The sequence below is a fragment of the Pogona vitticeps genome, chromosome 9 (assembly GCF_051106095.1).
Source record: "Pogona vitticeps strain Pit_001003342236 chromosome 9, PviZW2.1, whole genome shotgun sequence".
In the NCBI taxonomy this organism is placed as follows: Eukaryota; Metazoa; Chordata; class Lepidosauria; order Squamata; family Agamidae; genus Pogona; species Pogona vitticeps.
This window is the reverse complement of record NC_135791.1, coordinates 18054521-18069027: the sequence shown is the minus strand read 5'-3', so window position 1 is coordinate 18069027 and position 14507 is coordinate 18054521. Positions and strand designations below refer to the sequence as shown.

General features: G+C 43.0%; 1 protein-coding gene across 1 annotated transcript in view; it reads left to right on the top strand.

Moving 5' to 3' along the window:
• Positions 1 to 14507, top strand: part of LOC110090913 (phospholemman) — a 31891-nt gene that overhangs the window by 3606 nt on the left and 13778 nt on the right. The window contains exon 2 of the mRNA XM_020814792.3: positions 12735 to 12802. Coding sequence (XP_020670451.1) covers positions 12745 to 12802 — 58 coding nt within the window. The 5' untranslated portion in view covers positions 12735 to 12744. The remainder of the gene's footprint in view (positions 1 to 12734; positions 12803 to 14507) is intronic.

Genomic DNA, 14507 nt, shown 5'->3' with positions numbered 1-14507 from the left:
TATTAGCCGCAGTTTCCCATCACCAGAGAGTGTCCTGGTTGCCCCATTTATCATCTTGGTTATTATCTGGTTCCCTGGACTTTCCCAGCAAGGAATGAGAGACTGAGGCTGTGCTTTAATCTGAGCTAGAAACATTACCGTATTTTTCGCTCCATAAGACACACCTCTCCATAAGACGCACCAAATTTTTAGAAGAAAACAGGGAAAAATAATCTGTTTTCTTCACTCCATAAGACGCACAGACTTTCCACCCCCCTGTTTTGTGGAAAAAAGTGCGTCTTATAGTGCGAAAAATACGATATATATTTTGGACTACAACTCCCATTATCTCCTAGTCAGCCATGTCAAAAATTTTTACCATTCTCCACCTTCTGCTTTCCACTGGTTGTGTGTGTCGTCTGGTTGTTATCTGCCTTCTTTGAGAAGGCTCTGTACTGGCATGAACCCCAGTAGAGCTGTGGGGCTGGATGCCATGGAGGATGAGTACAGGGAATATTTATAACTCCAGCATCCTGCCAGCCTTGGTATATTTAGACAGTGCTGTCCAAAAACAAGCTAGAGGATGGGGCTGCATGGAAGGGTTGCAGCTGAGCTTTTCTGCATTCTACCCAAGACTTCCCGGGGGTTTGTTCTCCTGGTGAAAACAACAACAGCAAAACCCATGCAAAGAGATGGGACCAATGGCCTGTCATTAATTCTTAAATCTTCTTGACTTCTCCAGTCTGACTGACGATAGTGCTGTGATCAGTTTTGAAGGACAGGTGCTCATCATGGCACGTGGTGTAGCCACACCTGTAAAATGAATCCAAAAAAGCAGGCAGCTGGATTGATCCACATAAATTAAAAAAAAGCTTCTTGCAAGTATCATTTCTTTTTTCTGAGGGAAACTCTTTCGCAGAGCGAATGGGTCTTAAAATTGAAGGAGAGCTTTACAGATATTCTGGATTAGCAGAAAACCGTATCAGTGGGTGCCAGATCAAATCAAATGTGAATTCTGTCTAGAAGTGAAAATTCCTAAACAGAGGCTGTTGTACTTGGAGCATATCATGCGAAAACAAGACTGGCTGAGAAGGCAATAATGCTAGGAAAAGCTGAAGGCAGCAGGAATAGATTAACTCAATGAATGAAGCCACAGCCTTCAGTCTGAAGGCTTGAATAGTGCTAATTAATGACAAGACCTTTTGAAGGGTCCCCATTATGACTTTTAATGTTGTGGTTTCTTCTATCTACATTCTCATTTTTGTCAAGGGGCGTTGTTATGCTCCTCTGCCCAATCTTTTGGTGTCTTTTGTGATTTTATTTGCAAAGCCGTCTTGGTCATTTCAGGAGGGAGCCGATCACTCCAATCCAAATTCCCCCCCCCTTGCTTTTCTTGAGTTGCCCCTTTTACTTTTTGGTTGGCAGTGCATGGCAAGTGTCTCCTCCCACCCTTGTCCCAGAGCCAAAGCAGAACAAATTTAGCTCCCCTAATCTCCCTCAACCAGGAGACACTGCGCTTGCCTTGATAACACTTTGCCCCCTTTTCGTGCACTCGCCAGCTCTTGGTTGTGAAATGCCAGAGACCCAAAGGCAAAGGCTCCTGAAGGGGTTCAACAGGGAGGATCTGGATTGGGGCAAGCTGGCAAAGTAGCAGCTCATAGGGCATTGTTTAGGATGGCCCAGTGTTCTCTTTTAGGAAGAACCATCCTCTGTTTAAGGACTGCAAGAAGGTTGCTCTCTTTTTGAACATTAAAAGTGGGTGATACCTTTACTAGACATTAAAAGAAGCAGAAGTTAGCTTTTAACTCTGACAGAAGTCTTCATCAGGCTGGGCGTAACAGCAAGGGGTGGTACAGAAGAAAGTACACCACCTCTGTAATGCCCAGCCTGATGAAGATCTCTGTAGGGGCTGAAAGCCAGCGACTGCTTATGATATTTTGTTATTATGTGTCATCAAGTTGCCTCTGACTCATAGCAACCCTATGAATGAGTGATGTCCAAAATTTCCTGTCTTCAACTGCCTTGCTCTGCTCTAGTCAACTCTAGGCTGTGGCTTCCTATAGTGAGTTGACCCATCTCATATTTGGTCTTCCCTCTTTTCCTGCTGCCTTCCACCTTTCCCAGCCTTATTGTCTTTTCTAGAGAATCCTGCCTTCTCAGGATGTGCCCAAAGTAGGACAGCCTCAGTTTTAACATTTGTGTCTCTAAAGATAGTTTGGGCTTGATTTGTTCATATTGTTCTTCTATCTAGCAGTCCAGGGTATCCACAAAACTCTCCTCCATAATATTTTATGGATGATATCTTTGAATCAGATATTCAAAGATAACCGCCTTCATGGATTGCTGCCTTGTCATGGTGAAGGGGTTTGAGTCATTCAGAGAAGCTATGGGCTATGCCGTTCAGGGACACCCAAGACAGACAGGTCATAGTGGAGAGTTCTGACTAAATGAGTTCCACCTGGAGCAGGAACTGGCAAGCCACTCCAGTATCTTTGCCAAGAAAACTCCATGGACAGAAACAAAAGGCTAAAAGATATGATGGTGGAAGATGAGCCCCTCAGGTCGGAAGGCGTCCAACACGCTACTGAGGAAGACCGGAGAACAAGTACAAGTAGTTCCAGAGCTAATGAAGTGGTTGGGCCAAAACCAAAAGGATGCTCAGCTGCGAACGTGGCTGGAAGTGAAAGGAAAATCCAATGCTGCAAAGAAAAATACTGCATAGGAACCTGAATGTAAGATCTATGAACCTTGGGAAGCTGGATGTGGTCAAACAGGAGATGGCAAGAATAAACATTGACATCCTGGGTGTCAGTGAACTAAAATGTGAGCTACTGTGGACAAGAATCTCGTAGAAGAAATGGAGTAGCCCCCATAGTCAACAAAAGTGTGGGAAAAGCTGTACTGGGATACAATCTCAAAAATGATTTCAATATGAATCCAAGGCAGACCTTTCAACATCACAGTCATCCAAGTTTATGCACCAAACACCGATGCTGAGGAGACTGAAATTTACCAATTCTATGAAGATTTACAACATCTTCTAGAACTGACACCAAAGAAAGATGTTCTTCTCATTATAGGGGACTGGAATGCTAACGTAGGAAGTCAAGAGATAAAAGGAACAACAGGAAAGTGATGTAACAACTAAAGAAGAAATAAAGATACCGTCTAACCTTGTCTTCAGATTGTGTATAAGGACCACAGGTGTTTTTTCTCCCTAGTTTGAAAATGTTCATTCAAAGGGCTACTCAGGCTGCATCTTATTTTAAAAACATCTAAACTTAGGAGGGGGACGTCATCAGGGCACAGAACAAATACCATGAAACTTCTCATTCCCTGGTAGCACCAGAACAGCAGACATAGGAAGTAGACAGGTCGCTTGGTCACTATGCTCTCTGCTGGAATGAGACGCACAGCAAGTTTTTAAACATTGTTCCTGATTTTGTATCTGTATGTGTTAATTAGCATATTTGATTTTATGCAAATAAGTCTCCCCTTTAGTAATGCATGTCTTGTTTTTGGTGGTACGTCATTGGCCCCTTTCTATGGAGCAGCAGCAATTGCTATTTGAAGCAGCAGCCTGCCGAAAACAGTCAGTGGACATAACAGGAATGTTTGTTTTTAGGACTGCTGGAGTGGTTGAGGCACCTGGTAGCAGAGGCTGGACTCAATAATTCATTAGGTCCCTTCCAGCTCCACAGTTCTAAGATGATAGTAGTCCAGTCGTGTCCGACTCTAGGGCGCGGTGCTCATCCCTGCCTCCAAGCCATAGAGCCAGCGTTTGTCCGAAGACAATCTTCCGTAGTCACATGGCCAGTGAGAGACATGGAACGCCATGACCTTCCCGCCGAGGTGGTCCCTATTTATCTACTCGCATTTGCATGCTTTCGAACCGCTAGGTTGGCAGGAGCTGGGACAAGCAACGGGCGCTCACTCCGTCGCGTGGATTCGATCTTACGACTGCTGGTCTTCTGACCTTACAGCACAAAGGCTTCTGCGGTTTAACCCACAGCGCCACCACGTCCCTATCTAAGACAATGGTGATGATTAAAAGAAAATCCCTCCTATTACGTTACAGTAACTAGGAAGTATCTCTTTGCATTACTTCTTACATTGTTTATTATTCTTCTCATTAATTAAAAAACCTCTAGGGTAGAGATGGGGGAAATATGTTTTCTTGGGGTAAAACCTTGAAAGAACCTCATGGGGCTGTAGTATTCAGGGCATCATCATCATCATCATCATCATCATCATCATCATCATCATAACAACAACAACAACAAACAGCAACAGCAGCAACAATAATGACAACAATAACGATATAACAACAACAATAATAAGTCATTCCCTTTCAAAGACTGATAAGAGAATGACATAAATACTGTTATAAAAATTCACTAAAAATGCCCTTAAATTAACATTTAAATATCACTCAAAAGAAGTGTTCATTGTGCTATTATATAGGGTAGTTTGGGGGTGGTGGTAGTGATTGTGGGGAGGGTTATGTCTTATTCTGGTAAACCACCCAGAGTAGAGTGGTATACAAACCAAATAAAATAAAATAAAATAAATACTCACTTCATCAATACATTAATTTGAGCTACACCTGTAACATTAGAATCAAATCATGCTTTTTCTTTCACCCTCCTTACAAAGCAAAGGTACTTACGATGTTTCCACCTCTTTGTTTTCAAACTCTGAGAAGAAGATAATATTACTGTACAAAGAAAACGGAGCAGAATTGGCAAAGGACTGTGGGTTAAAGCACAGCTGCAAAAGCAATAAATAAATAAATATTTTTTTAAAAAAACCCCGCTGGAATCTGGAATTATCAACAAAACCAAATGGGAGCTGGTAGTTTTGGGACTTTATTGCACAGAATTCTTCTGTGTCTTTTATACTAGATTCCAGTCCTTGCTATTATTTCTCAGGGTTTTAGGGGGGAAAAACACAAGCCTGGAGTCTTCCCCCCCCAGTAGAGGATGATTGTAGAAAACAAACAAACGTGGCAGAAGGGAAGGGCCCAAATATAATCTCTGGTACAACAACCCTTAAGAAGTTCAGTTTTCAAAGATTTTTTTTCTTAAATTCTCTGGATACAGGACTATTAAGGGAGTCATATCCTTGGTTACATCTCTTTCTTGTGTCCTGCCTGTCTTACTCAGGAGCTCAGGATAGTATGTCTTCCTCCTCTATTTGTTTTTTCCCCTCACACAACAACCTTGTAAGGTAGGTTAGACTTTCTCTTCATGCTCTTCCCGAGTGGCTGTACACAGAGTAGTCAAGCTCGGAAACCCAGGGAGAAAGGTGTGTTGAAACAAAACAAGTTTTTAAAAAATTACACGTGCCCCGACTCTTATACAAAAGGGGAGAGCTCTAAGGCCCATCATCCCTGACCATTAGCCATGCTAACTGGATTTGCAATCTAGTGTAATCTGGAGCACCACAGGTTCCCGAACCCAAATAAAAAGAGAAGAATAGAACCTGTTTTTTAACAGCAACATAGATATGTGTGAGAGAAACATGGAAGAAAACCTCCTTGTCTTGTGCTCAAGTCCCTGTGGACTTTCCCCTCATCTGCCCTCAAGTAATTTCTCTGCTGAGTTCACGTCTGGCACCGAACTGAGGAGAAAAGAGTTGGCATGGAGCAGGGCCTCAGAAGTGTCCCTCTAAGGACAAATGTGGGTAACTGTGGCCCTCCAGATGTTTTTGAACCAGGAGTCCCCCAATTCCTCATCATTGACTATGCTAGGTAGAGCTGCTCACATCTGGAAGGTCGCCATTGTAAATCCCTGCTTGACGAAACTTTTCTTGTGTGAAGGGTGATTTGTTTATTTGTGTGTGTGTGTGTGTGTGTGTGTGTGTGTGTGTGTGTGTGTTTGTTTTTATTTATTTATTTATTTATTTATTTATTTATTTATTTATTTATTTATTTATTTATTTATTTATTTATTTATTTATTTATTTATTTATACCCCACACCATCTGGCAACCAGGCCACTCTTAACTTTTGCTATCCCAGCATTCCATTCACATCGTGAGGAAGTTACTTTTCCGAATGGGAGTTCCCTGAGACTCCCATCAGAATGGCTCCTGGATGGAAAATAATGGGAATTGTTGTCTAAAACAGTAGTTCCCAACCTTGGGTCCCCAGACGTTTTTGAACTGCAACTCCCATAAATCCACCAGGACAGCTAGTGGTGAGGGCTTCTGGGAGTTTAGTCCAAGAACATCTGGAGACCCAAGGCTGGGAACCACTGATCTAAAAACGACACCCACCTGCCCAAAAAAGAGAACAGCTTTTCTCCAGCATCTGCCTCAAAGTAACCTAAGGTCTTCAAGTGTGCGCCTTACCCCTCAGGCAGCAAAATGATTGGGTCCAGCCCTAGACTGGCAGGCCAAATACAACAAAGAGTGTAACAGAAGATGTGTTCGCTCATTATGACAGGACTAGCCAAAGTCCTTTCACTGCCTGAGGCAAAGCAGCAAATGCTGCCCCTTCTTAAAAAATCAAGGGTCAGGGAACCCAAGACAACAGCATCTGTGGGAAGACATCCCACAAGCCTGTATCTTCCTTTCTGGAAGTTAAAATGCAATCCTAAATAATTCAAAGCCTTAGTAACTTGGGTGCCCTTTTGAGAAAAGCCCGCATGAGCTGTCTCAGGGTGTCTGAAGGCAGGACTGGCCCTTCGTGGTTGCGACGGTCGTCCGCTTGCTGGTGGTGAGGCCCAGCCATGGCTGGAAGGAGCTCCTGTAGCTGAGCAACCTCGCCTCCAGGAATGCCCTCCCTGCTGGGCCTGGGGCGAAGTTGCCGAGCAGCAGCTGGGGAAAAGTGAGCAGCCCGTTGCTCCCAGAAACAGAAACAAACAACAGGGATTAAGAACCAAGAAAAAACACAAAATTAAGCTAAAAGCCATCCTGGCTGGTGGCAAATAACAACCCATCTGGCAGTCCCCGGGGGTTGCGTTGTCCGGCCAAACAACTCCCCCCCCAGGCTTGGAAAGGAAACTGTTGTGCCCCGGCTCTCCAAATGGGAGCTGAGTATTTGCAAGTTTTTCCTGAAAATTCGAGAGGACAGCATAGCGTAGACTCTGTTAGACTATGTATATATTATGCAACCCAGCATGGATACTATAGTATATAAGAATGAATGAGATGTGTTATTTGCATAAGAGAATGTGTGTGTAACCAATCAGATTCTTTCTAGTGTCAGCCTATAGCAGGGATGGAGACTCAAGTCCTGAGACTCGCTGTCAAGATGGACTTAAGTCGCGCCACCGACTTGACTCAAGTCAGACTCAACTTGGAGTTTGTTTGGATTTGTTTTTTTCAATGACTCGGGCTGGACTCTCAACCCACCAAAACTCTTACGGTCAGCAAAGGACAGAAGGGACACCGCAGGAGTATACCGGATATCTTGCAGTTGTGGCCAGGTATATATTGGAACCACAAAACGAAGCATCCACACCAGAATCAAAGAACATGAGAGACACTGCAGACTAAAACAACCAGAAAAATTTGCAGTAGCTGAACATGCCCTGAAACAAACTGGACATGAAATTCTATTTCAAAATACTGAAATACTGGACAACACCAGCAATCATTACGTCAGACTGCACAGGGAAGCCATTGAAATCCACAAGCACAAGCACAGTTTCAACAAAAAAGAGGAAAGTATGAAGCTCAACAAAACTTGGCTCCCAGCTATCAAACATACTACGTGCAAAAGGTCAACGAACTCTACCCAACCACAAGGACAGGGGACCACTACACACAAAAGACCAGCTAATGAGACCCATCAACCATAGGCATCCTTCAGTCTCGAGAGACTATGGTAACATGCTTTGAATCGAGGAGTGTCCTCTCCAGAGCATGAAGCCTGGGTAAGGTAATACGGAGGATAGGCTGTTACCCAAGCAGCAGATCCCCCCTCTCCACATTGCTGAAATGGTCCAATGGAAAGGCAAGAGCCAATACAACTGGTTCCAGCAATGTTGCAGGAGTTGGCAGAATGACACATACTGCCTTCGGGACTCCAGCTCCGGATTTTGCCTCGAGGTTAACTCCTGAAGCCTTTTCCATGAGTGGATATAGCCACAAGGCAGTGGAGGTTTGAAATCGGAGTTTTCCTTCTCCATCAACCACAGGAACAGATAATCTCTTCCCCTTAGCACAATACACCCGCAACAATACATACTAATCACCCATCTACAGAAAAAGACAAACGCCTATCTCACAGCCATAAATACTGCACTCCCAAGCCAACTACACCAGAGCACAGAGTGCTGTCCTCTGAAGATGCCGGCCACAGAGACTGGCGAAACGTCAGGAAGAACAACCTTCAGAACACGGCCAAAGAGCCCGAAAAACCCAGAACAACCACCAAAACTCTCTTTTTTTTCTGGGGAAAGCCTGTTTTTAATAGGAACTAGGACTTGCGGCTTGGTGCCAAAGGTTTGTCCTGCTTAAAAGGTTAAATGTCAGAGATGAGAAAAAGGGACAGTTAGCATGAGGCTTTTCTGTTGATAAATTTAGTTTTCAGTTAAGACAGTTTGCTGCTAGGTGCCATCTGATAAGTGCCTCTTATGAAACTGTCAAGCACAAACCAAAATATTCTTTTATCTGCAAGTACACAAATATATGTATGATCTGTGTGCTGCTCTAGGCATGTTTGGATTAGATGTTCCATCATCCCCAGAGCAATGGCTGTTAATGATGGGGATTATAAACCCAGCACAGCTATGGCACGCTGTTGGGGAAGATTGGCCTAGTAGTCTATAAACTAAATTGAGAAATTATTGGTTCAGTTAATTAAACTACATGCTAGGATCTTTATCTCCAGTCATTGCAACAATGCTATGAATTCATTTGAACAAGCTAAGATACTAATGGCCTTACCTTCTTCATCTGAATTACAGGGACAATAATACCAATACTAACCTTATCAATAATGTAAAAGTCAATATGGAAGCACAGGTGTTTGTCACAGAAATCCCCTTTAATACCTTCCATAAGAATGATCCAAACAATGCAGGTAGCCTGACCAACCCATATCAACAACTGAGGTGCAAGTCTTTCCTAAAGCTAATTGCTCTTAATCGCCTATTCAAAACTTTTTCTCTTACAGATACTTTGTGTTGTTATAATAAAGAAGGCTTGCAACTACGGTATGTAGTATTCCTGGCACAATCTATAACCCTCCTAGCAACTTAGAAAATTGTGGCTAAATTCTGAGGGCAAAGGGAAAGCCGGGGGGGGGGGGCTGATGATGTCAAACCTTAAGTCCACTAAACCACTGCCAACTTTACAGGGTTGTTGTCACGTTGTGGAGCGACATGCTTTGAGCTCACAAAAATAGCAATAAAAAGTGTGAGTGTCAAAATGATACCAGTGTTCGATTGCTTCTACCAAGCCAGTTCTTCTAGGCTGGCTGAAAATGTTAATGTGGACAAAACAATAAGCACATAGTTTCTGATTCAGTGGCAAATCCATCTTGTGTTTCATCATCTCTTTTTCTTTTGGGCATCTTAAATATTAGGAAGATCTTCCTGACAGTGGGAACTGTTCGACTGTAGGGCAGATTACTTTAGAAGGTGGTGGATTTTCCTGGAGATCTTAAACAGAGGTTATGGGACCCTCTGTCAGAGCAACCTTACCTGTAGATTTCCCGCCTGAGTATCCTCTGTACTAGATCAGTGGTTAAGTAATACCTAGTGCTCAGAGTTGAGAAGTCCAGAGCTATGAATGAGTGGGATATAGATGTGTTTCCACACAGTGGGTCTCTTCCTTGGTGTCTATAGTAGAAATTGTTAAAAGTACTGTATGGTCTTTCTGGTGAAAACGAGTCGGAGAGCTGGTGTGTTCCTGTTTTCCTTCCTGCCAGATAGCAACAGCAGCTCAACCTCTCAGGAAAAGCTTCATTAAAAGGGCCAGGTTGTCTGAGCAGCCCGCGATCAAGGGAGGAAGAGAGAAGCGAACGAATGGCATATCTGAGCCTCACAGACTTCCCTGAATTGTGCTGGAGGAAAGCCGTTAGGTTTGCCTCGCAGTGCAAAGGCCGAATAGATACAATGGGAAGGGGAGGCAACTGCCAATGTGTTTCGGTCTGTTGATGTTGGTGCTGGCAGACTTTGGGGCCGCACCAAATCCTCCATTTGCCTGCTAAATAGTTCTGTGTAGAGAGAATAACAATAAAAAGAGCCCAACCAATATATGCTAAGGGTGTTAAAGCAACGGATCTTTCCTGTTCTAAGGAATTTTTATCCATGTTTGATCAATCAGAGGCCATAGAAGAGGAATGTCAGAAACCTTCACTCCCAGTGTCTGCTTTTCTTTAATGTAGTTCTCACAGCAGGAATCAAAGTTTTGGGAGAAATGCCACATATTCAGGATGGTATAGTGTATAGAGTGATGGATTCACTGGGTTTGAATCCTCACTCAGCCATGGAAACTCGCTGGGAAGGTGGAACTGGTAAAGCCACTCCTTAAATATCCCACTTACATTGAAAGCCTTATTAAAATCATAGGTCAGTTCCAACTTGATGGCATATCATAGCATCCAACCAGCACTTATGGGATGTGCTCATCTGGTAGATGATGGATGTGGAATGTGGGGCCTTCAGGATTCTTGGACTACAGTGCCCACAATCCCTTACCATTGGCCAACATTGCAGAGGAAGTTGATGGCCAACATAGGTGTTGTATTTAATATATCTTTCCATTAGTTGCACTTCTGTCTTGCATTTCACCACTGAGTTCAAGGTGGCCGACATGACTCTCCTTTCCTCTCACTCTCCCCTCACAACAACCCTCTAAGGTGGCCTCATAGAGCAATGCACCCAGATCTCCTCGTTTCTGACCCAACCAATGGCATTGCATTGTCACTGACCATATCCAGCCCCTACTGAACTGTTCATGGGCTTCAGATTCCCTTCTTAAATATCACTGGGTTAAAAAAAAACTCTTTTCCTAATGCTGACACCTTTCACTTGTTCTCCATTTAGCATGACATGCTGCAACATTTTATTGCAGTGTCTCCCTTATTTGTTTCTTGGCCTCAGTTTTGATGGTTGGAAACCGGGGACCCTTGCAAAATTGTAAGAATGTTTGTTGCTTTTTATTTTAAAATATTAATAAAGGAACTGAGCACATGCTGTCTTGCGTCATATGACCTTCCTCCTTCGGAAGCTCCGGTTTTAATTGCCTGGTGGGAGGTGTCATCAGAGGAGAAACCCTGAAATGTCCCCCCAGGACCCTGGCGACAGGTTATCATGAGTAAACATTGCAGAATGGGTTCAAGCAGTGCCAAAAGCTTATGTTGCCATAGCAACGGGCCTTTGCCCTCTTTCCCTCGGGGGCCAGCCGAAGCCCATCTAGGATGCGAAATAGTGGACCCAATGCCAAGGGCGTCAGGATCCGTTTCCTCAGCTCCCTCAAACTATTTCATTTTTGCACCAGGCTGTTCTGCACACCTGTGTTATTCTTCTCTTTCTAGCCCTTTCAGTGTCTGCTCCATCTTCCTCCTGTTCCACATGATACGTTGAATTTTTGACCTTTACATCCAGGACTGTTTTTCCTGTGTGTGTGTGTTTTTTACACTTACAGATGCATTCTTTGCTCTTCTGTGGTAAAAAGCAGCCACTCCTGTGTTCGTGGAAGGGCTGCTGTATGTTTTAATAACAGGCCTGAGGGGCATTGAGAAACTCAAGACAAATTGCTTTCTTTCCCGTATGGCAGCTGGGCAACGGTGGTAGGAAACCTTGCCTATTGAGTGTCTAATGACTGCATCAGCTCAGTGCACCTGTTAACGGTAGAGGAGCCTTGCCAAATGAAAGAATGGCAACCCTATTAAATAGGATGTGAAATTATGTCTGAATCTCAATAAACCTGAACCCAGCGTTTCATACCATTTTTCCCTAGCGAACAGTTCTATGGGAACTGAAGAGCTGGCCTTCTTTGTCACTTAATAAAGGTATTTCCTAACTCAGAACTCTAGTCCAGTTAAACATTGTTATTGAGAGGAGGCAGAAGGGAAAATAAACACTCTGAAGAAAAGCACATCCCAAAAGGGTCTCATCTGTAGTGATTGTGGGTGGAGGTAGGGAGGTGGTTCAAGATGCAGCATCTTCCACTTTTGCTCCAGCTAGCAAAGTTTAAGGCAGAGCTGGGGGTGTTGCAGAGTTTTGAATTTCTGGTAAAGTTCATTTAGCTGTGCAGCAGAAGTGGGAGGGATTCATGGAGCAGAATAGCTTCAAATCCCCCAGATTAGTACACCCCTTTCCTCATTAACTGGCACTTATAGTCTCAAAAACTCACACTCACACATTAGTAGTAGAGAGAGAATAAAAATGTTTAATTTACTTACAGTGAACAGATCAAACACGCAAACATGACTGCTTTCAACAACAGACTTCAACAGACTCTATAGAGGTAAAAAGCACTGAGCAGATAGGTGGGCTCTCTTAGAATTAAGAGGTAGGGAAGGAATGATTGGTTAGTGCTGGATAGACTGACAGTCACCCCAACCCAGAAAGATCCCTCTCAGCCAAACCTAGTAAAATCAGCGTACAAGGATGCAGAAACTCCGACTGGAGGAACCTTTGGCCCTTCAAGTATTGAAGTACTCTTTCCAGCATGCCTGGCTATTGGCTGGGTTTTCTACGGATGATGGGACCTGGATTTCTACAAGACAGGAATCTTTCCCCCCTCTCTTCTAACCATGAATGTGACTATCCTTTTTTCTTTTGTCTCCTCAGAACAACAGGGATGGATCTCTGGACCTTTTTGCCTCTCTGTGGGATCATGATAGTATCTGCTGTTGCAGGTAAGGTTGAAAGAGAAGGAAGAAAATCCATTAAGTGCATGTTCTGATTTTATGGGAAGCTTGTAAACCATAGCTTCTAGGAATCTGTACTACTTGCTAGGAAGGAAGCAAGGCGGAGACAGAAAATATGCTGAGTTATATGGGATGTGCATGTATTGACACTCCATTTCCCCCTTTTAAGGACTTTCATGCAATTCTTTATTCTACAAAACTCATTTAGTTTTGATCTCAGCTATTGCATTTTGTATATTCTATGTTTACATTTGTATATTTAATAGTTCTTTGTTGGTCCAATTCTTGATCCAAGAAATTCTTCATATCTTACAAGGAATCCAAACTTCAGATGCTTCTGTTTATTTTAAAGTTCCTGCATTAAAGTCCAAGATTCCAATTTATACAGTAGGACTGAAAATACACAGCACTGAACTGTGCACATTCTCAAAGACAACTTTAAGTTTTTGTGCATATTGTAATCTTAAAGATTCTGCTCTGTCACCTCTATTCTAGCGTAATTGCTAACTCTTATTGTATGGTTGCTGTGGGTTTTTCGGGTTGTCTGACCATGTTCTGAAGGTTGTTCTTCCCAATGTTTTGCCAGTCTCTGTGGCTGGCCTCTTCAGAGGACAGGAGTCAGAACTCTGTCTGTGCTGTGTTGCAGTTTGTTTGGATAGTTGAGTACAGACAGAGTTCTGACTCCTGTCCTCTGAAGATGCTGGCCACAGAGACTGGAGAAACATTAGGAACACAGCCAAAGAGCCCGAAAAACCCACAACAACCATTGAATCCCGGCCGTGAAAGCCTTCAAGAATACATCTTATTGGATGGCTAAGGACCATCTTTTAAGGTACTTAGATTTGTCAAAGTGGTCAACACATTGATTTTAAATCATTGATGCCATTTCTTGGACTACTTGCTTTCTACTGATTACCATCAACCTGGTTTTCTTAATACAGTATTTATTTTTAAGGTTCAAAGGTCTTTGGACCATTCCGATTGATTATTTCACTGACTTTATTCATTAGCATTTTAACATTGCAGTCAGTACTTTCTGAATTGTCCTTGAGGTGTCAGATCAACTTAAACTTGTTTAAGGAGCCCTCTTTCTACTGATTTAGGTTAACAAAAGATAAAGTACAAATTAATTGAGCATAGTTGTAGAGATCAAATCAAGCCTGATTCAAATAGAGTCTGAACTGAAGGAAAAAAAGTATATTGACACTGAGGCTGTCCTACTTTGGGAACATCACAAGAAAAAAGGATATTCTGGAAAATACAATAATACTGGGAAAGGTGGAAGGCATCAGGAAAAAAGGAAGACCAAATACAAGACGGATTGACTGCCTGAAGTAACTCAGAGGCTTGAGTTTGCAAGAGCTGGATCGGGCTGTTGAGGACTGGACATTCTGGAGATTGCTCATTGACCATAAGTCAGAGACAACTTGACAGCCCATAACATCGAGAGTTGTGAGACATGTAGAAGAGTCTTGTTCTTCAGACCCTTAATGTATTAGCAGTTCTGGAACATCATGTCTTCTGTGCATTCAGCACCGATTTAGGAATGTAAACATTAAGGTGCTCATCCTGGCCTTAACCAGTCTTCCTATAAAAGGATTTTCTAGGAGGAAAAATGATATCTGTATTAATTTGTTAGATTTGCATCCCATCCTTTCTTCACTGAGAAAGCATCACAGCTTAGAAAATAATC